We start from the raw sequence: 23666 nt of genomic DNA on the forward strand, positions 1-23666 counted from the left end.
ATGGCTTTCTGGCTTCAATCTTTGAGGTTTTGTTTACGGTAACGCATGCGCATGTGTGATAATCCCTTCTCGAATTTAATATGTTAATCTGATTAGCCCTTCTTGGCAATTACAGTAACAAGTGTAGACAGTGCCATTCATAAAAAACTTGTGAGGCTTTGAGGCTTTGTTGAGCGGTGTTATCTCCCCCATTGACTCACGCACTAACAGATAACCTTCAACCCCTCCCCCCCACTCACCACGTCACACACAAGCCTTACAACGTGAATAGAAATGTTTATCCACACTTTCCTGAATTTAATATGTAAATCTGATAAGCCCTTCTTTGCAACTACAGTAGTGTAGCCCACCCCTAACCACTTTACACACAAATCCAAACCCTTCTTGAAGAATCCCCCCTTATACATTCATAGAGAATTTAAAGTTCAAAGGAAAAAAAAGTGACATCCTTTTATAAGGACTGATTTAAAAAAAAAACATAATCTGAATCATGTTTTTGATGGTACCAATTTTTGACATTCTTTCTTTTTCTTTGTGGGGGGGGGGGGGTGTTTCAATGATTATCGTGAATTTAAAGGAATATTTATTTTACTTTATCAGGAATGAAAAATACAAATAAATAAATAATACAAATAATCATGAATTACAGTAAAAAGAATAATACAAATTTTCAGTCTTTATCTTCTTCATCATGGCCACATTGCATTCTGTAGTTCATTGAGTGAGGAGGGGTTTTGTGTAAATCATGACTGTTGATACACTATACACACAGTTCACAACATTTACACATGATACACCCCCTTCCCCCGCCCTTTATTAGTGCAGATCTCTCTACAAAAGGAAAGAAAAAATTAGTGCAGTTAAGTGCATATAATGGCATTGTGTACAGTATAACTACTCCATATTGGAGTAATGCAGTTACTACTGTCAAACTACTGTATACTGGAACTCTATACTACAGTACATTATAACTACTGTATAACTACTGGACAGTACTTTGTACCAAGACTTGTAGTGCAGCTCTCTCTGAAATGGAAAGAAAAATGAGTTCAGTTAAGTGCATACTGTATAATGGCATTGTGTACAGCATACAGTACCTACTCCATATTGGACTATGCAGTTACTACTGTCAAACTACTGTGTACTGGAACTCTATACTACATTATAACTACTGTATAACTACTGTAAAATACTTTGTAACAAGATTGGTAATGCAGCTCTCTCTTAAAAGAAAAACTTAGTGCAGTTAAGTGCATACTATATACTGTAAAACAATCTCTGCCATACTTACTTGTATCCTACTGTACTTGGTGTGCCTGTACTTACCATACTACAGTACAGTACTGTACCATACTACCTTCCTTATGCATGCCCATTACACTCTATCATAATGGGCAACACAGTCCCAATATGGTCAATATATTTATTGCATCTTTCGACGCTGAGTACATTGTTCCAAAAAGTCAGTATGCCATTCGCCAACTCATCGTTTTTTGAGGGTTTCACCACTTTTCGGATATGATCCTTCAGCTGATGCCATACCATTTCGATTCGATTGAAGTCTGGCGATCTGTCATTGGAGGGGGAAAAGAAGGAGAATTAGTTAAAGAGATACACAGTAAACAGTCAGTAAAATGAGACATGGTTACGTACTTACTTCGCTGGCGTCTTCACCCAGTTGATAACGCAGGCAAGAAAATGCGCATGTTGACGTGGTGTGTTTGAGATCGTTGTCCTGGTAGAAACGGTGACCATCTGGGAATTCACGTGTGATGTATTCCACAATCACAGGCACTATTTTCTCTTGAAAAAAAAACTTTATTCATGATTCCTATAACAAGAAAAGAAAAGTGCTCAAAATAATGCACACTACAGTAGTACAGTACAGTGCATAAGTCAACAGCATGTGACTTTGTGCATTATTATACTGCTGCGACACACTTTATTCGAGCAAATGACCAGTTTGTACCTGGCAGATACCTGGAATGCGCCGCTCCTCACCTCTGACAAGCCCCGTTGCGTTTGCCTTCCCAGCCACGGTTCATGCCTGGCTGACGGGGGCCTGATCTTTTAAATGATAATGATCAGGATTTAATAGGCTGCAATGCATTGCGTGTCCACCAGATGGCATAAATTCATGAATTGTAATGCAGTATATATATACAGTACTGTATATACACAGTATATATATATATATATATATATATATATATATATATATATATATATATATATATATATATATTTATATATATATATATATATATATATATATATATATACTGTATAACAACTACCCTATAACCCCTAACATACAGTACTGTACCCATACAGTACTGTATATGCACATACATAAATGATACTACTGTATGGGCGGCGGGGGCGAGATGTGTTTGCAGCAGAGAGAGATCCGCTGCTCTCTCTCTGCGCAAACATCGGCACATTAAAAATTATTTTAAATACATTTTTATTGATAGTGTAGATGTGCAGGGGGTCTCCGGAGCTGAACCGCGTAGGTTTCAGGTCTGGGAACCCCCTGCTCCCCGAGATACAGGCCCCTTTATGAGGTGCCGGTATCCCTCTGTTTGGTTTAAAGGTCCCGATCACGTGATCGCGGCCTGTAAACCAAGCAGAGCAGAGGGATACCGGCACCCCCTAAAGGGGCCTGTATCTCGGAGAACAAGGGGGTCCCCAGACCTGAAACCAGTGCGGTTCTGCTCCGGAGACCCTCTGCACATGTACAGTATAAATAAAACACATATATAAATAAACACTCGTTCTTTACCTTAGCGACTATGCGCTATGGTAAAGAAGCAGCATTTCTGTATTTTAATAATATTGTACAGTGAGCAGGGGGTTCCCTGAGCCAGAAATTAATGCTCAGGGACCCCCCCTGCTCCTGCTCAATATTATTAAAAATACAGAAATGCTGCTTCATTACCATAGCGGATAGCCGCTAAGGCAATGAAGGGGTTAACCCACCGTGCCCGCTTTATTGTGGGTAGCGGGGATGGGTGAGGGGGGTATTTGGCCCTTGGTGTGAGTTTAGGACTTGCGGGGGGGTTGCGGGTGCACTTAACCCCTTCACGACCGTAGCAGTTAATACCGCTACGGTCATGTAGGGGTTAAGCCCTCCCGCTACCCCCCCGCAAGCCCTAAACAAGCACCGTTGGGGCTAATACCCCATTCACCCACCCCCGCTACCCACAATAAAAAAATACTCACACACAGCAGCCGCCCAAAAAATAAATAAATAAATCTAAATAAATAAATAAATAAATGACAATAAATACATTTGAAATACATTTTTATTGATAGTGTAGATGTGCAGGGGGTCTCCGGAGCTGAACCGCGTTGGTTTCAGGTCTGGGGACCCCCTGCTCCCTGAGATACAGCCCCCTTTATGAGGTGCCGATATCCCTCTGCTTGGTTTAAAGGGCCCGATCACGTGATCGTGGCCTGTAAACCAAGCAGAGCAGAGGGATACCGGCACCCCCTAAAGGGGCCTGTATCTCGGGGAGCAGGGGGTCCCCAGACCTGAAACCAAGGCGGTTCAGCTCTGGAGACCCTCTGCACATCTACACTATCAATAAAAATGTATTTTAAATGTATTTATTTATTTTCATTTATTTATTTATTTATTTAGATTTATTTATTAATTGTGCTGCTGCTGCAAGCCCTAAACTCACACCAAGGGCCAAACACCCCCCTCACCCCCGCTACCCCCAATAAAAAAATTCACGCACAGCAGCCCCACAATTAATAAATAAATCTAAATAAATAAATAAATACATGAAGAGAAATAAATATATACTGTATATATATATACTGTATATATATATACAGTATATATATAATAACAATCCCTATACATATACAGTATATACTGTGTATATATATACTGTATACATACATAGATATATATATATATATATAAATATATATATATATATATATATATATATATATATATATATATATATAGATATATACAGTATATATATATACACACAGTATATACACACACACATGATGAACCAATATACAAATACATGTACTGTAGAAAGGTTATCAAAATCATACTGTCCTACAAATAACGCTTCTCTATACAGACAATAATAATAATCCATTTAATAATCCTAACTGATCTTACAATATAAAACATAACATTCCAATCCACAGAGTACATTGCATTTACATTGTATAAATGATGCATAAAATCTATGCACCATATACATTCTGCAAATGAATGTTAACAATATAATTGCAAGCTACTGTACCAGTAAATACAAACACTTCCAAACAAGTCAACTATTTTAACCAATCAAGTAAACAAAAATCAATATATACTGTAAGTACCAACCAGAAAACACAATTTAAAACCAAAGCTAACCCTTACAATACCAAGGATTACATCTATCTAATTGTAAAAAACCTTATACATTATACACAGCATTGCAATAAACAAAATACATGATGAACAATACAGTACATCCCCTGTATCTCCCTGCCTTCAGTGTAATCTGTTTAAAGCCCCCTCCCCCCTAATGTTTCTGTTAAACAGATTACACTGAAGGCAGAGAGATGTAAAGCCCCCTCCCCCCTAATGTTTCTGTTAAACAGATTACACTGAAGGCAGAGAGATTTAACAGAAACATTAGGGAGGGGTGAGGGGTCTTTAAACAGATTACACTGAAGGCAGAGAGATGTTTCTGTTACAGTAAATCTCCCTCCCTGCATTGCTGTCAGTGCAGTGTATGTAAATGTGGGGAGGGGGGTGGGACCCAATGTGCATACTTTGAGGTCTAACCACCCTCACCCCCTACCCACATACCGTTACCCCCCCCATACTAGCCATGGCCCCTCCGCTTCTGCAAAACAGAGACAAAAATTAAAACATCCAAAGTAATGTCCCCTAACCCCTTAATCACCATAGCGGTTATTAACCGCTACAGTCATGAAGGGGTTAACCCACCCTCACCCACCACTCGGGATGCCTACATACCCTCCCACACTAACCCCCCCCCCCGTGAGGCCTAACCACCCAGTCAGTACCCACAACGGAGGCCTACCCACATACCGTTGGGGAAACATCCCACCCCCAGTACCCACAATAAAAACAGTACAATGACCCACAATAAACAGCATTATATTTATTAAATACATTACCCACCCCCTGTGCCCCCCCCCATAAATACAAGATTTATCCTTTTACATACAGGGTTCATAACGCAGCCCCACCCTAGTCCCCGGTGGGCTGGCAGGGCACCTGGACAGACCTACAGTTTACCAGCAGCCCTTTTTACACAGGTTCTGGAGGCCTGCTGGTGGATCCTGCCAGCACCATGACGCCCAGGTGGTCTCCTTAGGTCACCGTGGGCCACAATTGGGTCCCCACGGTAGGCCCAAGGATGTCTGGGAGCCCCGGGTCAAACCCACAGGTGTCTGCGGGGCCTCGGGTGGTTCCCTCGGGGGTCTGGGGAACTCACGGGTGCTCACTACGGGTCCGCGGTGCCCCCACAGAAGTGGGACCACACATCGTCATCCCCGCAGACTATGGGTCCTCGGTGCCCCCACAGAAGTGGGACCACACATCATCATCCCTGCATGTGTCACCCGTGGAACCACCAGCCTGATACCCTTGGGATACCTGAGAATACCCGGAGGTGGTCTCCATAGGCCCCACGCAGAACCATGGAATCAAACCCTGAATGTAAAAAAAATAAACCTGGCCTATACATTCAATACATACACCCTCCCCCCCAACACCTACAGTACAATAATGTGCCAAATAACTATTATCCAGATATGGATAATAGATTAATTGCCCATTATTAAAAACATTAACTAGCATATACAAATAAATAAAGTACTACTGACCTCATCAATACGAAGTGTCCGTTGCCAGCAAAATCCTTGTCTTGTCCACAATATACATAGCAAATACAAAGCCAATACATTGCAATTACATTCAGATATCAATTAACCCCTTAAACACCTTATCAGATAATAACAGCAAAGGTAATTAAGGGGTTAAGCCACACAGGACCGATACCCACCCTTCACCCATGAATTTGTACTGTGGCTTCATCATGCAACTATATATATATATATACTGTATATATATACAGAGAGACAGAGAGAAAGAGAGCGATATATATACAGTATATATGTATATACACACGTTATATACACACCCATGATAAACCAATATACAGTACAAATAAATGTAGAAGGGTTATCAAAAGCATACTGCCCTACAACCAAACACTTCTCCATACAGACACTACATTAAAATCAATTTCCTTTAAAAATCCTAACTGATCTCACAATCTACTGTATATCATCACAAACCAATGAAAAACCTCACATTCCAATATATATGATGCATAAAATCTATGCACCATATACATTCTGCAAATGAATCAACCAAGTAAACAAAAATCAAAAGCCAATACATTGCAATTACATTCAGATATCAATTAACCCCTTAAACACCTTATCAGATAATAACCGCAAAGGTGATTAAGGGGTTAAGCCACACAGGCCCGATACCCACCCTCACCCATGAATTTGTACTGTGGCTTCATCATGCAACTATATATATATACTGTATATATATATACAGAGAGACAGAGAGAGAGAGAGAGAGAGAGAGAGAGAGAGAGAGAGAGAGAGAGAGATACAGTATATATATATATATATATATATATACACACGTTATACACTACCGACACACTTTATTGAAGTGTGGTCGGTACCGCAAGCCGGGAAATCTCCCGGCTTGCTAGTGGCCGCCCCTCGGCGTGCCGCGCGTCATAGACGCGCGGTCACGCGTCATCGGGAGCGTGCGCCCCCTGCACGCGTGTCCAGGGGCTCCCCGAGGGAGCCCTGGTGTCCCGCGATCGCGGGACAGCGGCAGGGGGTTCCGGGGGACCCGGCGGACCCGGCAGCGGTAGGGAGAGCGCCCCGATCGGAGGGCGCTCTTCCGCTGCTTCGGCGTGCGCCCGTCACACTCGGGCGCGCGCCAGGCTACTGCTGCGGCACAGAACGGGCAAATGCTCGAATAAACTGTGCCGCAGCAGTATACACACCCATGATAAACCAATATACAGTACAAATAAATGTAGAAGGGTTATCAAAAGCACTGTCCTACAACCAAACACTTCTCCATACATACACACTAAATTAAAATCAATTTCCTTTAATATTCATAACTGATCTCTCAATCTAGATCATCACTAAACCTCTGAAAAGCCATTTAAACAACTTACATTCCAATATAAATGATGCCTAAATATCTATGCACCATATACATTCTGCAAATTAATCAACCAAGTAAACAAAAATCAATTAGCAATCATTATTTACATCCCTAAACAATTCACACTAGATCCCGAACAATAAAACCATTAACAAATTCACGCCTAGAGCAGAACAATTAAGCCTTTGAAAAAATATAAGTACCGACAAAAATACAACCTTTACAAACCAAGCCTATCCCTGACCTTCCTCAAACACACAATACAATACCAAGGAATACATCTATCTAATTTTAAAATACTTTAAACTCACAATAAAGCATAGCAGCATACACAAAATAATTTAAAACACATCTAATCCAGCTTTTAAAACAACATCATTTCTTACCCTGTACTGTACTGTATGTATATATCTCTCTAGACATATATACATACATACAGTGGCAAGAAATGATATACCACAAAAAAAAAATACACATGTTAAAAAACCTTTTGAAAAAATTAACAAGTTAAATAAAATACATTTCTTTACTGTAGTTCACTTACCATTACTTGCCCCCACCGACTCCCGTTGCGCAGCTTACTCACGAACCAATCCACGATCAGGAACCCATAAAATAAAAAACCATAAAATAATAAACATTAAACTAAAAATCCAAATCAATCCACGGGTCTTCTATCTGTAATCCATCTTCATCTGTGTTCTTCTTTCTTCTATCTCCTTCCAGCGGGGCGGGGCAGGGTCTTCTCCCTGTCTGCGCCCACGCCCTGGTCTTCTTTCTTGGCCGGAGGTCCTTCCTCCGTGGCGTCTGGTTTCAAAATGAGACGACATAGGCTTTTAAAGGCCTATGACGTCACATTTTGCGTCATGGTTCCCACGGTCCTGATTGGGCTGTGAAAACCATGTGTTTTGGCCGACAAAAAAAAAATGATGACGTCACTTAAAGGGAATGAAAGCACAGCCAATCAGAATGGCTTTGCTTCAATTGCCTTTAAGATGACGTCATGAAAAGGCACATGGCCGTGCACACATGGTACTAGAGCCAATCAGAGCGTGGGAACTTTATCCCTACTCTGATTGGCTCTGGTATACCATGTGTCAGGGGCTTGGGGGAGAAAGGATGTGACGTCAATGAAAACCTGTCACGTGGTACGGTAGCCAATCAGAGTAGGGATGGAGTTCCCACGCTCTGATTGGCTACCATACCATGTGAGGGCGGCCATGTGCCTTTTCATGACGTCATCTTAAAGGCAATTGAAGCAAAGCCATTCTGATTGGCTGTGCTTTCATTCCCTTTAAGTGACGTCATCATTTTTTTTTGTCTGCCAAAACACATGGTTTTCACAGCCCAATCAGGACCGTGGGAACCATGACGCAAAATGTGACGTCATAGGCCTTTAAAAGCCTATGTCGTCTCATTTTGAAGCCAGACGCCACGGAGGAAGGACCTCCGGCCAAGAAAGAAGACCAGGGCGTGGGCGCAGACAGGGAGAAGACCCCGCCCCGCCCCGCTGGAAGGAGATAGAAGAAAGAAGAACACAGATGAAGATGGATTACAGATAGAAGACCCGTGGATTGATTTGGATTTTTAGTTTAATGTTTATTATTTTATGGTTTTTTATTTTATGGGTTCCTGATCGTGGATTGGTTCGTGAGTAAGCTGCGCAACGGGAGTCGGTGGGGGCAAGTAATGGTAAGTGAACTACAGTAAAGAAATGTATTTTATTTAACTTGTTAATTTTTTCAAAAGGTTTTTTTAACATGTGTATTTTTTTTTTGTGGTATATCATTTCTTGCCACTGTATGTATGTATATATGTCTAGAGAGATATATACATACAGTACAGTACAGGGTAAGAAATGATGTTGTTTTAAAAGCTGGATTACTGTAGATGTGTTTTAAATTATTTTGTGTATGCTGCTATGCTTTATTGTGAGTTTAAAGTATTTTAAAATTAGATAGATGTATTCCTTGGTATTGTATTGTGTGTTTGAGGAAGGTCAGGGATAGGCTTGGTTTGTAAAGGTTGTATTTTTGTCGGTACTTATATTTTTTCAAAGGCTTAATTGTTCTGCTCTAGGCGTGAATTTGTTAATGGTTTTATTGTTCGGGATCTAGTGTGAATTGTTTAGGGATGTAAATAATGATTGCTAATTGATTTTTGTTTACTTGGTTGATTAATTTGCAGAATGTATATGGTGCATAGATATTTAGGCATCATTTATATTGGAATGTAAGTTGTTTAAATGGCTTTTCAGAGGTTTAGTGATGATTTAGATTGAGAGATCAGTTATGAATATTAAAGGAAATTGATTTTAATTTAGTGTGTATGTATGGAGAAGTGTTTGGTTGTAGGACAGTGCTTTTGATAACCCTTCTACATTTATTTGTACTGTTTATTGGTTTATCATGGGTGTGTATATAACGTGTGTGTATATATATATATATATATATATATATATATATAAATATATATATATATATATATACTGTATCTCTCTCTCTCTCTCTCTCTCTCTCTGTCTCTCTGTATATATATACAGTATATATATATAGTTGCATGATGAAGCCACAGTACAAATTCATGGGTGAGGGTGGGTATCGGGCCTGTGTGGCTTAACCCCTTAATCACCTTTGCGGTTATTATCTGATAAGGTGTTTAAGGGGTTAATTGATATCTGAATGTAATTGCAATGTATTGGCTTTTGATTTTTGTTTACTTGGTTGATTCATTTGCAGAATGTATATGGTGCATAGATTTTATGCATCATATATATTGGAATGTGAGGTTTTTCATTGGTTTGTGATGATATACAGTAGATTGTGAGATCAGTTAGGATTTTTAAAGGAAATTGATTTTAATGTAGTGTCTGTATGGAGAAGTGTTTGGTTGTAGGGCAGTATGCTTTTGATAACCCTTCTACATTTATTTGTACTGTATATTGGTTTATCATGGGTGTGTATATAACGTGTGTATATATATATATACTGTATATATCTCTCTCTCTTTCTCTCTGTCTCTCTGTATATATATACAGTATATATATATATATATAGTTGCATGATGAAGCCACAGTACAAATTCATGGGTGAAGGGTAGGTATCGGTCCTGTGTGGCTTAACCCCTTAATTACCTTTGCGGTTATTATCTGATAAGGTGTTTAAGGGGTTAATTGTTATCTGAATGTAATTGCAATGTATTGGCTTTGTATTTGCTATGTATGTTGTGGACAAGACAAGGATTTTGCTGGCAATGGACACTTCGTATTGATGAGATCAGTAGTACTTTATTTATTTGTATATGCTAGTTAATGTTTTTAATAATGGGCAATTAATCTATTATCCATATCTGGATAATAGTTATTTGGCACATTATTGTACTGTAGGTGTTGGGGGGGAGGGTGTATGTATTGAATGTATAGGCCAGGTTTATTTTTTTTACATTCAGGGTTTGATTCCGTGGTTCTGCGTGGGGCCTATGGAGACCACCTCCGGGTATTCTCGGGTATCCCAAGGGTATCAGGCTGGTGGTTCCACGGGTTACACATGCGGGGATGATGACGTGTGGTCCCACTTCTGTGGGGGCACCGCGGACCCGTAGTCTGCGGGGATGACGATGTGTGGTCCCACTTCTGTGGGGACACCGCCGACCCGTAGGTGCGGGGATGATGATGTGTGGTCCCACTTCTGTGGGGGCACCGCGGACCCGTAGTGAGCACCCGTGAGTTCCCCAGACCCCCGAGGGAACCACCCGAGGCCCCGCAGACACCTGTGGGTTTGACCCGGGGCTCCCAGACATCCTTGGGCCTACCGTGGGGACCCAATTGTGGCCCACTGTGACCCAAGGAGACCACCTGGGTGCCATGGTGTTGGCAGGATCCACCAGCAGGCCTCCAGAACCTGTGTAAAAAGGGCTGCTGGTAAACTGTAGGTCTGTCCAGGTGCCCTGCCAGCCCACCGGGGACTAGCGTGGGGCTGCGTTATGAACCCTGTATGTAAAAGGATAAATCTTGTATTTATGGGGGGGGGCACAGGGGGTGGGTAATGTATTTAATAAATATAATGCTGTTTATTGTGGGTCATTGTACTGTTTTATTGTGGGTATTGGGGGTGGGGTGTTTCCCCAACGGTATGTGGGTAGGCCTCCCTTGTGGGTACTGACTGGGTGGTTAGGCCTCACGGGGGGGGGTTAGTGTGGGAGGGTATGTAGGCATCCCGAGTGGTGGGTGAGGGTGGGTTAACCCCTTCATGACTGTAGCGGTTAATAACCGCTATGGTGATTAAGGGGTTAGGGGACATTACTTTGGATGTTTTAATTTTTGACTCTGTTTTGCAGAAGCGGAGGGGCCATGGCCAGGATGGGGGGGGGGTAACGGTATGTGGGTAGGGGGTGAGGGTGGTTAGACCTCACAGTATGCACATTGGGTCCCACCCCCCTCCCCACATTTACATACACTGCACTGACAGCAATGCAGGGAGGGAGATTTACTGTAACAGAAACATCTCTCTGCCTTCAGTGTAATCTGTTTAAAGACCCCTCACCCCTCCCTAAAGTTTCTGTTAAATCTCTCTGCCTTCAGTGTAATCTGTTTAACAGAAACATTAGGGGGGAGGGGGCTTTACATCTCTCTGCCTTCAGTGTAATCTGTTTAACAGAAACATTAGGGGGGAGGGGGCTTTAAACAGATTACACTGAAGGCAGGGAGATACAGGGGATGTACTGTATTGTTCATCATGTATTTTGTTTATTGCAATGCTGTGTATAATGTATAAGGTTTTTTACAATTAGATAGATGTAATCCTTGGTATTGTAAGGGTTAGCTTTGGTTTTAAATTGTGTTTTCTGGTTGGTACTTACAGTATATATTGATTTTTGTTTACTTGATTGGTTAAAATAGTTGACTTGTTTGGAAGTGTTTGTATTTACTGGTACAGTAGCTTGCAATTATATTGTTAACATTCATTTGCAGAATGTATATGGTGCATAGATTTTATGCATCATTTATACAATGTAAATGCAATGTACTGTGTGGATTGGAATGTTATGTTTTATATTGTAAGATCAGTTAGGATTATTAAATGGATTATTATTATTGTCTGTATAGAGAAGCGTTATTTGTAGGACAGTATGATTTTGATAACCATTCTACAGTACATGTATTTGTATATTGGTTCATCAGGTGTGTGTATATACTGTGTGTATTAATATACTGTATATATCTATCTATATATATATATATATATATATATATATATATATATATATATAATATATATATATATATATATATATATATGTATGTATACAGTATATATATACACAGTATATACTGTATATGTATAGGGATTGTTATTATATATATACTGTATATATATACTGTATATATATACAGTATATATTTATTTCTCTTCATGTATTTATTTATTTATTTAGATTTATTTATTAATTGTAGGGCTGCTGTGCGTGAATTTTTTTTATTGGGGGTAGCGGGGGTGAGGGGGGTGTTTGGCCCTTGGTGTGAGTTTAGGACTTGCAGCAGCAGCACAATTAATAAATAAATCTAAATAAATAAATAAATAAATGAATATAAATAAATACATTTAAAATAATTTTTTATTGATAGTGTAGATGTGCAGAGGGTCTCCGTAGCTGAACCGCGTTGGTTTCAGGTCTGGGGACCCCCTGCTCCCCGAGATACAGGCAGCTTTAGGGGGTGCCGGTATCCCTCTGCTCTGCTTGGTTTACAGGCCGCGATCACGTGAGCAGGCCCTTTAAACCAAGCAGAGGTATACCGGCACCTCATAAAGGGGGCTGTATCTCGGGGAGCAGGGGGTCCCCAGACCTGAAACCAACGCGGTTCAGCTCCGGAGACCCCCTGCACATCTACACTATCAATAAAAATGTATTTCAAATGTATTTATTGTCATTTATTTATTTATTTATTTATTTAGATTTATTTATTTATTTTTTGGCGGCTGCTGTGTGTGAGTTTTTTTTTATTGTGGGTAGCGGGGTGGGTGAATGGGGTATTAGCCCCAACGGTGCTTGTTTAGGGCTTGCGGGGGGGTAGCGGGAGGGCTTAACCCCTTCATGACTGTAGCGGCATTAACTGCTACGGTCGTGAAGGGGTTAAGTGCACCCGCAACCCCCCCGCAAGTCCTAAACTCACACCAAGGGCCAAATACCCCCCTCACCCATCCCCGCTACCCACAATAAAGCGGGCACGGTGGGTTAACCTCTTCATTGCCTTAGCGGCTATCCGCTATGGTAATGAAGCAGCATTTCTGTATTTTTAATAATATTTAGCAGGAGCAGGGGGGGTCCCTGAGCATTAATTTCTGGCTCAGGGAACCCCCTGCTCACTGTACAATATTATTAAAATACAGAAATGCTGCTTCTTTACCATAGCGCATAGCCGCAAAGGTAAAGAACGAGTGTTTATTTATATATGTGTTTTATTTATACTGTACATGTGCAGAGGGTCTCCGGAGCAGAACCGCACTGGTTTCAGGTCTGGGGACCCCCTGCTCCCCGAGATACAGGCCCCTTTATGGGGTGCCGGTATCCCTCTGCTCTGCTTGGTTTACAGGCCGCGATCACGTGATCGGGACCTTTAAACCAAGCAGAGGGATACCGGCACCTCATAATGGGGCCTGTATCTCAGGGAGCAGGGGGTCCCCAGACCTGAAACCAACGCGGTTCAGCTCCGGAGACCCCCTGCACATCTACACTATCAATAAAAATGTATTTAAAATAATTTTTTATGTGCCGATGTTTGCGCAGAGAGAGCAGCGGATCTCTCTCTGCTGCAAACACATCTCGCCCCCGCCGCCCATACAGTAGTATCATTTATGTATGTGCATATACAGTACTATATGTGTACAGTACTGTATGTTAGGGGTTATAGGGTAGTTGTTATACAGTATATATATATATATATACAGTATATATACTGCATTACAATTCATTATAGGGGACGGCTTCAAAGAGAACAGCTCGCAAGCGCCACCATGTGTTTTTACACGGCATTGCAGTATTGCACCTAGCCGGAATAAAATGCTTAAATCCCTGCCGGGAAAATAACGCAATGCACTCTGGCAGAAAATGATCAGAAACCTGAATACACCCGGGTATACCCGAATTCGCGGGACTAGCCGAGCGAGAATAAAGTGTGTCGCCACTGTACCATCAAAGATGACGATGCATCCTGGTCCACGCCTAGAGATGGCACCCCACACATGCATCTTCACTGGGCATTTTGGATGCAGCTTCATAGATATGCATCCCTTTACGTGGAATACAAAGGTGGCAAATCTCTCCAGCGATACAGTAGACTTGTCAGTAAAGATGCAATCCTGAAATGTTTCGCCACTTTCTATCCATGCCTGTGCCTGGACCACTCTCTTGATCTTGTTGACATCCCTTATCATAGGGTACGATCTGTAATGACAAGGAATAATTTTATAGGTACAGTATAGTTTATTAAACCACACTTTTACCTCCTGTACTGTCCAGTACTAACCTTACATGTCCATATTTCCATCCAATTCTGCGTCTCATCTTCTTAATGCTGCTCTCAGATGCGGTTATATTGTGATTTTTCTGCAGAGCGTCTTTGACCCTTGTGGCACTCCTCTCATCATTCTTGTCACTTATTTGGTCAACCAGAAGAGTTGTCTCCCTGCAGTGTAAAGAAAAAACAACAATAAGTTACAGTGGGCCACAAGTACATCATTTAAGCTCAGGCCTACAGTATGGCTAAATATATATATAATACTGAAATGAGAGAAAAAAGAAAAAGCGCACCCCCTAGTGCATTATCTTCACAATAAGATATTCATTGACAATATCGACGATATCGACGATATCGCTGCATTGACGATATTATTATTGTTTGGGATACGCGTGTAGGTGACATTTGTGATTTATTTAGTTATTTTAATACTAATCCATTTGGCCTGATATTCACATCGGTGGTGGATCCTGTCGAGGTAGTCTTTTTGGACCTTAAACTTAGAATTGACACTGACAATCGGATTTTGACTGATACACATTTAAAAGATGTGTCAGTCAACAGCTATTTACACGCTACCAGTAGCCATCAACCGAAATGGCTCTCAAATATACCTTATAGCCAGTTCAGTAGGATTCTGTGAAATTGTTCCTCTGAACTGGACTTTATAGCTCAATCCGAATTGCTCAAAGAGAAATTTGCCACCAAGGGGTATGACAGTTCCCTTGTTGAGAAATCTTTCCTTAGAGCTGCAGGGTCAGATCGGGGTGACCTCCTTTTAGCCTCTAAAGATAGGAGGATGGCTGGGAACCAAAAAAGAACTAACACTATGGAGGGACGCACTGTTTTCTCTACCAGATTCAGTGAGTCTTCTCGTTCTTTGGAAACATTGTAAAAAAACACTGGCTTATCCTTTTGGAGGATCCTGTTCTGGCTAACAATTTGGAAACCAGGCTTACAATAATTTATAGGAAAGCCATGCGTACAAAGAATGTACTGGCACCTACTAAAATTCGTACAGAGAGTAGTGCTATTTTGAGACCTTCAGGTAACCATTGGTGTGGTAGGGGCAGATGTATTACGTGTACGTATTTGGACTGCAAAAGGCAATTTCCCTCTGCGACCAAGGATGGCTTGCCTTTTATGGTAAAGGGTTTTATCAACTGCCTCTCCACTCATGTGATTTACCGCTTATCTTGTGGGTGTGGTCTCCATTATTTTGGTAGGACAACAATGCCTTTGAGTACTCGCTTCCTTGAGCACAGAAGGAACATTATTAATCTATACGTTTCTAAACATTTCCTTTTGGTTCATAATAAATCACCAGCTAGTTTGCGTATTATGGGTCTAGAGGTCATTCCTTTTTCTATTCTGGCAGGAGAACGGTTCAAAGTTCTCTCCAGGAGGGAGAGTTTCTGGATTTTTAAGTTAAATTGTCTGGTCCCTTGACATTAGTACAATTGTATAGATGCAAGGTTTTCCTCTTTTTACTTTCATTGTGCCACTATCTTGTTCTGTATCATTCATACAATCAATATATACAGTGATAGACAAGTTGATTTATAGAGACATACTTGTCAATTTGAAGTAGGTCTATTTATATTGTATATTTATCAATTGTATTTTTATATCTATTAATTGTATATATATATATATATATATATAAATATATATATATATATATATATATATATATATATATATATATATATATATATATAATTGTGTTTCTGCTCTCTATTTTTGAACTTAGGTATCAATTTCTGTCCCCCTTGTATTGGGATTTTACTTTTTATTTTTTGAGTAAATTTAAGAATTTTTTTTTTATATATATTTTATATTTTTAATTTTTAATTTTATATATATTCTAAATTTAAGCTTATTAAGTATATATTCATTATATTTTTTTATATTTATTTCTTTAGTATATGTTGTCATCTTCTCTGTTATTTACTATGTCAACAGTATATATATCAATGGTGTATTTACCAATTATGTTATTCATTATGCTGATGATGTAATGTTCATGATTGGTTACTTTCTAATTGAATTATAGCAATTGAGTGTGTATATATATGGTGCCTTTTAGCCACGTCACTAACCCCTGATGAAGTCCGCTATTGCAGATGAAACGCGTAGGGCTGACGTCACTTGACTCTCGCGACACTTCCGCGTTACTTTCTAAGGGACTTGCTTATACTTTTGGTTGCCTGTATACTGCCTGCCGGTTGTTGAGGACCCCGCTGCAGATCCAGCCGTGCTAACACCAAGGAGCTTAAGCATCACACAGAGTGTCTGCTTACTGCCTGCCGGCTGGTGAAGAACCCCGCTGTGTTCCTGGGCCGTGCCAATACCATCCTACACGAGCCCCACACTGTGTGAGAGCTGTCATCTGTAGTGTGGTAGCAGTGAGTTGGTTACATCTCCACATTTCAATACCGGCTGTTTTACAGGCTCCTAAAGATACCTTTATGTGATTGCTGTTTTCTTTACTTTTTGTAAGTGTGCATCGCATTCTACTTCTACATTATCAATACATTTTTATCTTCCTTATTGTGAAGATAATGCACCAGGGGGTGCGCTTTTTCTTTTTTCTCACATTTCAGTTTTGTGGAAGTGATTTTTCCTTTTGGATCCGGCTGCCCCCCGCTAAAATTATTGGTAAGGAGGTTCTCCTTTGTTTGAAGAATGGACTAATTACATCTGTGGACTATCAAGTTAGCACATGTGTATTATTTAATTAAGTAATTTAGTAATTATTTTAATTATTTAAGGATTAATTTGTATATATTTCTGTGCTGTTGTGTTGTGTCTTAGTGTTCAATTGAATCTTTTATACAGCTGCATTTGTATTTACACATACAGTAAGTGTCCTCCATTCATCATGCTTAAATCATGTAATGATAGACTTGACAGGAGAACAGCTATAGCCAATCGTTTACATGTTATTACTAGTGAGGTGGATACACCTGCTGATGACACACTTACTATGAAAACACATTTCCACCAACTTGAGAAACTTCTTAAAGATGAGATGAGGCAATGGTGGGACAGTATCTCACTTCAGAATTATTTAGACAGTAATCGTATACCGAGGGGCCTTAGGATCCTTAAAAAAACAACATTTCCTACAAGAGAAGAGTTCTCACTAGGGTGGAATGAAGTATTATCGAATTGTTCTAATGATTTAATTAAACTTTTAATTAGTTATTGGAGTGACAAGTTGGTAGAAATTCGAAAGGAAATTGATAGTTTGCAAGTCTCTCTTGCTAAATTCAAAGATATTGATGGCTATTCTAATGTTCATGAATACATCAATTCCAAAGTGATCCAATTTGAAAATGAATTGGTTAATAAAAAAGATGACAAATGGGAACGTGATAAGGAGGATTACGCCTTGAATAAAGTTAGTTCTTGGCGTGGTCCTCGCTATCACCCACACAAAAAAAAAACAGTTTTATTCTGGTAAAAAAACTTATGCCAATGGGCAAGGGGAAAAGAGAGCAGAAACACCCATTTTAACTCATGTGATACAGGATGATAGCAGTGGCGCTTCTGCGAGCACCAGTGGAACTACCTGTCTGGATGGGGTGGAGGCTGGCAGTTCTTTTGATAGTGTCGGACGTGATATAGCCATGACAGAGGGTATCACCACTAGGTCCAAGGATGCCAACACAGGTGCCACTGCTAAAGATACTGGTCATTTTTTAGGTATGGGTCTCAAAACACAACCTGTCAAGGACACAACGTCCCATAGTCCTTAAGGCGAAACATGTACCATCTATCTTCCTTAAAAAAAAACAATACAGGGGTAATAGAGCAGGCAAAATGATCCAAAAGATAAAGGAATTCAAAAAGGCTAGAGAACTGCGACTGTCTGTTCCCCCTGAGCCCAGTGGGATTTTCAATTAGTCCACTCATATTCTAACGGGTGATCAGATTTCTTTGTTAAATAAGGGACTTTCATTCTGTCCCAGCTCAAAGTCTGATCCTTTTGAAGTTTTTGTTGACCTTAACCGGTTCATCCGGAAACTCACCCTAAAGAGGCACTTTTTATTAAGAACAGGGGACCAGACAATGCCCATTTACTCCAGTGATGAAAATTCGGAGGTTTCTGTAATAGATCAACATTTAGATCTGGCCAATTTGACCATTCATGAATTTGATGGTCTTGATTCCCAGTTGAATTCTGACACTGCACTGGAGGCTTCTGGTTCTATTATCAGAACACCTTTTAAGGCTCAGTCCATGTATTTTCCATATAAATCTAAAGGAAATTTTATAGACACCTTTTATACACTTGTAAATAATGATTTATAAAAAAATGTGTAATAAATCTAAACATCATAAGAATCTGTCACATGGAGAATATAGGGCCCTTCAGGAGCTTAAGGAATGTAACCATCTGATCATTAGGCAGGTGGATAAGGGAGGCCTCCTATCTTCTTGAGGCGGCTCACCTTCTTTCTGACTCTGTGTCCTACATGACCCTTCCACGGGACCCCACGGATGAATACCAGGCACTCTTGCATGTTCTTCTGAGTAATGCATGTTCAGATGGGTTGATCACTGAGGTTGAATTTAAGTTTTTATATATTACACACCCCAGGATCCCCATTTTTTACCATCTTCCCAAAATCCACAAGGATCTGGTCAATCCCCCCGGCAGACCCATAGTTTCGGGGATCGAGTCGATGACGTCCAACTTGTCCCAGTATGTAGATTTTTTTCTTCAGACCCATGTTTCAACTTTGAGGTCACATATTCGGGACTCGTTGCACGTCATCGACTCTTTCTCTGAAATCATGTGGCATTCATCATTTATATGGGCTACCGGTGATGTACAATCACTATACACTTGTATTGCCCATGATTTGGGTCTGTCGGCGGTCAAACACTTTCTGGATAATGATACCAAACTTGCAGACACTCAAGGTGCTTTTATTTTGTCACGTTGGCAGGGGTAAGTAGAACGTTTTTTATTTACTTTATTAATGCTGCCTGGCTAATGGGCTGTTAAATAATGGGCAAATAATATATTGTCCATATCTGGATAGTTATTTTGCCCATTATTATACTATATGTTTTTGAGGGGGGGGGGGAGGAGGTGTATTTATTGAAATGAAGGCCATATTTATTTATTTATTAATATTGGAATGAAACTGCAGGCCAGTGGGGACCCATGGGGACAACCCGAGGGCAAATGGATGCCCATGGGGACCATCTGTGGACCATCAGATGTCAGCGGGGACCACCTGATGACCCATGGACACCTGCAGGGAGGTCTCGGGGACCCAAGTGGAGCCCACAGGAACCACCCAAGGGCCCCCAGACACCCGTTGGAATTACCCAAGGGCCCAGAGACACCTGTGGGGATGACCCGGGGACCCCCAGACACCTGCAGTGACCCCCTGTCGACCCCACTGGGTTTTATGGACACCTGCGGGGACCACCTGGACACCCATAGACACTCACAGGGACCACCCAATGGCCCCCAGACACCCGTGGTAATCCTCTGTGGTGCCCTGTGGAGCCCACAGACACTTGTGAGGACCACTCCCGTCAGCCTGGGGTATTAATCCTGTGCATAAAAAATAAATAATGGTTTTATGTGGGTGCGCAGGGGGTGAGTTGTGTATTGGTGCTTACTACATATTTTAATTTAAATGTTATGACTAGTTTAGATGAGCAGGGGTCTCCAGAGCAGAAACGCATTGATTTCAGGTCTGGAGACCCCCTGCTTCCTGAGATACAGACCCCGTTATGAGGTGCTGGTATCGCCTATGTATGTAAATGTCCCGCATAACGTGACCGTGGGAATAAAATGCATAGGAGATACTTGCACCCCATAGGGCTTCTGTTTTTATCTGTTTAACTAATTTGCCATTTTTTCCCCTCTTCCATTCCAGATCACCAGATTTCAACTTTATAGAACTGGTGTAGCATGCGGTGAAGGATCATATAAAATAGGTTCTGAAACCATCCAACAAGGAGTAACTAGTAAAAGGAATAAAGAGTTTCTGGAGAGACATACTGTCTATACAAAAATGCAACAATTACATGAACTTATTAGTAGCATTTTGCATGTTCTTTTAGAGCGTAATGGGAATGCCACTGGCATGTCGTAAGGTACTGTACTGTAGTTAGGTAAGTACAGTTACAGTAAGTATAGTACAGGTAAGTATGGTACTGACAATAACATGTTTAAATATTAGCCTTCAATTAAAGGTAATTGAATGTTAACCATTTTATATCTGCGCTTACTCTCCACTTTGTATATATTAAATACAGTATGTACAGTATTTGAATTAAACATGTGTGTATTACCATCATTTCTAAAAATTAATTATAGTTTAAATTATAGTTTATTCCTTTTGTGTGTCTATTAATAGTGTTAAATAGTCAAGGCCTTCAATTCACTAATCCTGCAGCCTTTATTTTTTCTTTCACAGGAGAAGCAGGACTACTGGAAGGGGTGGGGGAAATGTCCCATCTTATTGTGCTGTGTGCATAATAAAAGTCAATAGTTTGTCCTAATCCCCCCCTCTCTCATTGACAAAATAAATCCATGGTCATTTACACAGAGAGGGCTATGCACTAAACTCAATGGCTTTGCGTTCTGATTTGGCCAAAAAACAGGTTCGTTAAAAAGTGAGGCCGGGGACGCGATTCACTAAGGCCTTGAGCCCATTTTTTTACGTACCTGCTCAAAATAGCTCAGAACAGCCACAGCGTACGTGTTGCTTTTTTTCCCCCTGCTAGCTTTGTTAACCTTTACGTGCGCTAGCTGATAGAAAAAAAAGCCGCATGTAACATTTGCATGGAGATTCTGTATCTCCATGCAAGGCTGTTACAGGCGATCGTACACTAAATAAATACATTTTAATTATAGTGTACATGAGCAGGGGGTCTCAGGACCTGAACCACATTGGTTTCAGGTCCGAGGACCCCATACTTCAGGAGATACAGGCCCTGTTATGGGGTGCCGGTATCCCCTGCACTTTTAAGCTCCCGCGTCTAGTGACCGGGACATTTAAATTCTGCAGGGGATACCGGCACACCATAAAGGGGCCTGTTTCTCTGATGTAGGGGGCCCTCGAAGCTGAAACCAATGCGGTTCAGCTCAGGAGACCCCCTGCACATCTACACTAGTATTAAAACACACAAATATAAATAATAATTCGTTACCGTAGTGGCTATCTGCTATGGTAATGAAGATGCTTTAATGTATTTTTAATAATAGTGTGCAGGGGCATGAGGTCCCCTGAACTGAACCGCATTGATTTCTGCCTCAGAGACCCCCTGCTTCCCGAATTACAGGCCCCGGTATGGGGCATCGGGTGCCAGTGTCGCCGCCATCTTTATAGTGTCCAAGACGCGACGTGGGCTCTATAAAGATGGCGTCCATGGTGCACCACCTTGAGAAAGGTCCCACTGGGGGACCGAAACGTTGGTTTATGTGTCTTTTTCAATACAAAAACTTTGATCAAACTTACCAGAGTACTGTCTCCTGATCTCGTGCTTCAAACGGTATCGTATTGTTTATATATATATATATATATATATATATATATATATATATACACCGAGGCGGCACACTTTATTCGCACTTGGCTCGAGCCGCAAGCCGGGAGGTTTCCCGGCTTGCTCGTTTTTTTCCCTCGGCGTGCCGCTCGTCATCGATGCGCGGTCACGCTTCATCGGGAGCATGCGCATGGCGCGCATGCCCAGGACTCCCCGAGGGGGCCCTGGGTTGCTGTAATGTGGGGGATGGCGGTGGGGGGCTCCGGGGGACCCGGCGGACCTGGAGAGGGGAGGGGGAAGCCCCGATCGGAGGACCGATCCTCCGAGGCTCCGGCGCGCGCATGGGACACCTCGGCGCGTGCCTGGTATCTGTCGCAGCCGAGACCGGGTAAATGTTAGAATATTCTCGGCCGCGACAGTATATGCAAATGTAAATACAACTGTATGCTCATCTGCATGTCTTAGGCAAGTCTGCAACCCCGCCTTTCCCCATTATCACCCAGCATACAGCACTTCCACTGCAGCAAGGGATTCTGGGGAATGACATGCAAATGAGCACACATTGCCACTTTTTGCTTCAAAAACCATTTTTAACATGGTTCCCTATAGGCTCATGTTAAAAATGGTTTTTGAAGCAAAAAGTGGCACTGTGTGCTCATTTGCATGTCATTCCCCAGAGTCCCTTGCTGCAGTGGAAGTGCTTTGTGCTGGGTGATAATGGTGAAAGGTGGGGTTGCAGACCTGCCTAAGACATGCAGATGAGCATAAGTTGTATTTACATTTGCATATTTGCTTTGCTGTGGAGGGTTTTAGTGACTTTTTTTACTCACCATAACTCAGTATATATATATATATATATATATATATATATATATATATATATATATATATATATATATATATAGGCACTGTACCGTGTATCTGTGTTAATGGATGTAGTACTGAGCTCTGTCTGTGTTTCATGTTCTGTCTCTGGTTTTAAATATTAAAAACAATACATAGAAAACACCCCAATACATATAAAAAAAAACATATAAAAAACAAAAACATATACAGTAAAGCCCCAGTACTTATAAAAAAACCCAATGCATATTAACAAAGCCCCAATGCATATAAAAAAAAACCAATGCATATAAAAAAAATCAATGCATATAAAAAAGCCACAAAGCATATAAAAAACAATATATATATAAAAAAAACAAATGCATATAAAAAAGTCCTAATGCATATAAAAATAGCCAATGCATATAAAAAAACAATGCATTTAAAAAAAGCCCCAATGCATAATTAAAAAACCCAATGCATATAAAAAAAATTCAAGGCATATAAAAAATCCCCAAAGCATATCAAAAACAATATATCTTT

At 40.8% G+C, this 23666-nt stretch overlaps 1 protein-coding gene across 1 annotated transcript; it reads right to left on the reverse strand.

Annotated features, from left to right (window-relative positions):
• Positions 1-704: 704 nt before the first annotated feature.
• On the reverse strand, positions 705-17292 carry LOC142497707 (uncharacterized). The gene is made up of 4 exons (XM_075605951.1): positions 17081-17292; positions 14787-14945; positions 14451-14704; positions 705-1831 (listed from the first exon to the last, which is right to left on the reverse strand). Exons 1-4 carry the CDS (start codon positions 17290-17292, stop codon positions 1764-1766), a joined length of 693 nt encoding a protein of 230 aa, XP_075462066.1. The 3' UTR covers positions 705-1763.
• Positions 17293-23666: the final 6374 nt, after the last annotated feature.

The sequence above is a fragment of the Ascaphus truei genome, chromosome 1, assembly GCF_040206685.1.
Source record: "Ascaphus truei isolate aAscTru1 chromosome 1, aAscTru1.hap1, whole genome shotgun sequence".
Taxonomy (NCBI): Eukaryota; Metazoa; Chordata; class Amphibia; order Anura; family Ascaphidae; genus Ascaphus; species Ascaphus truei.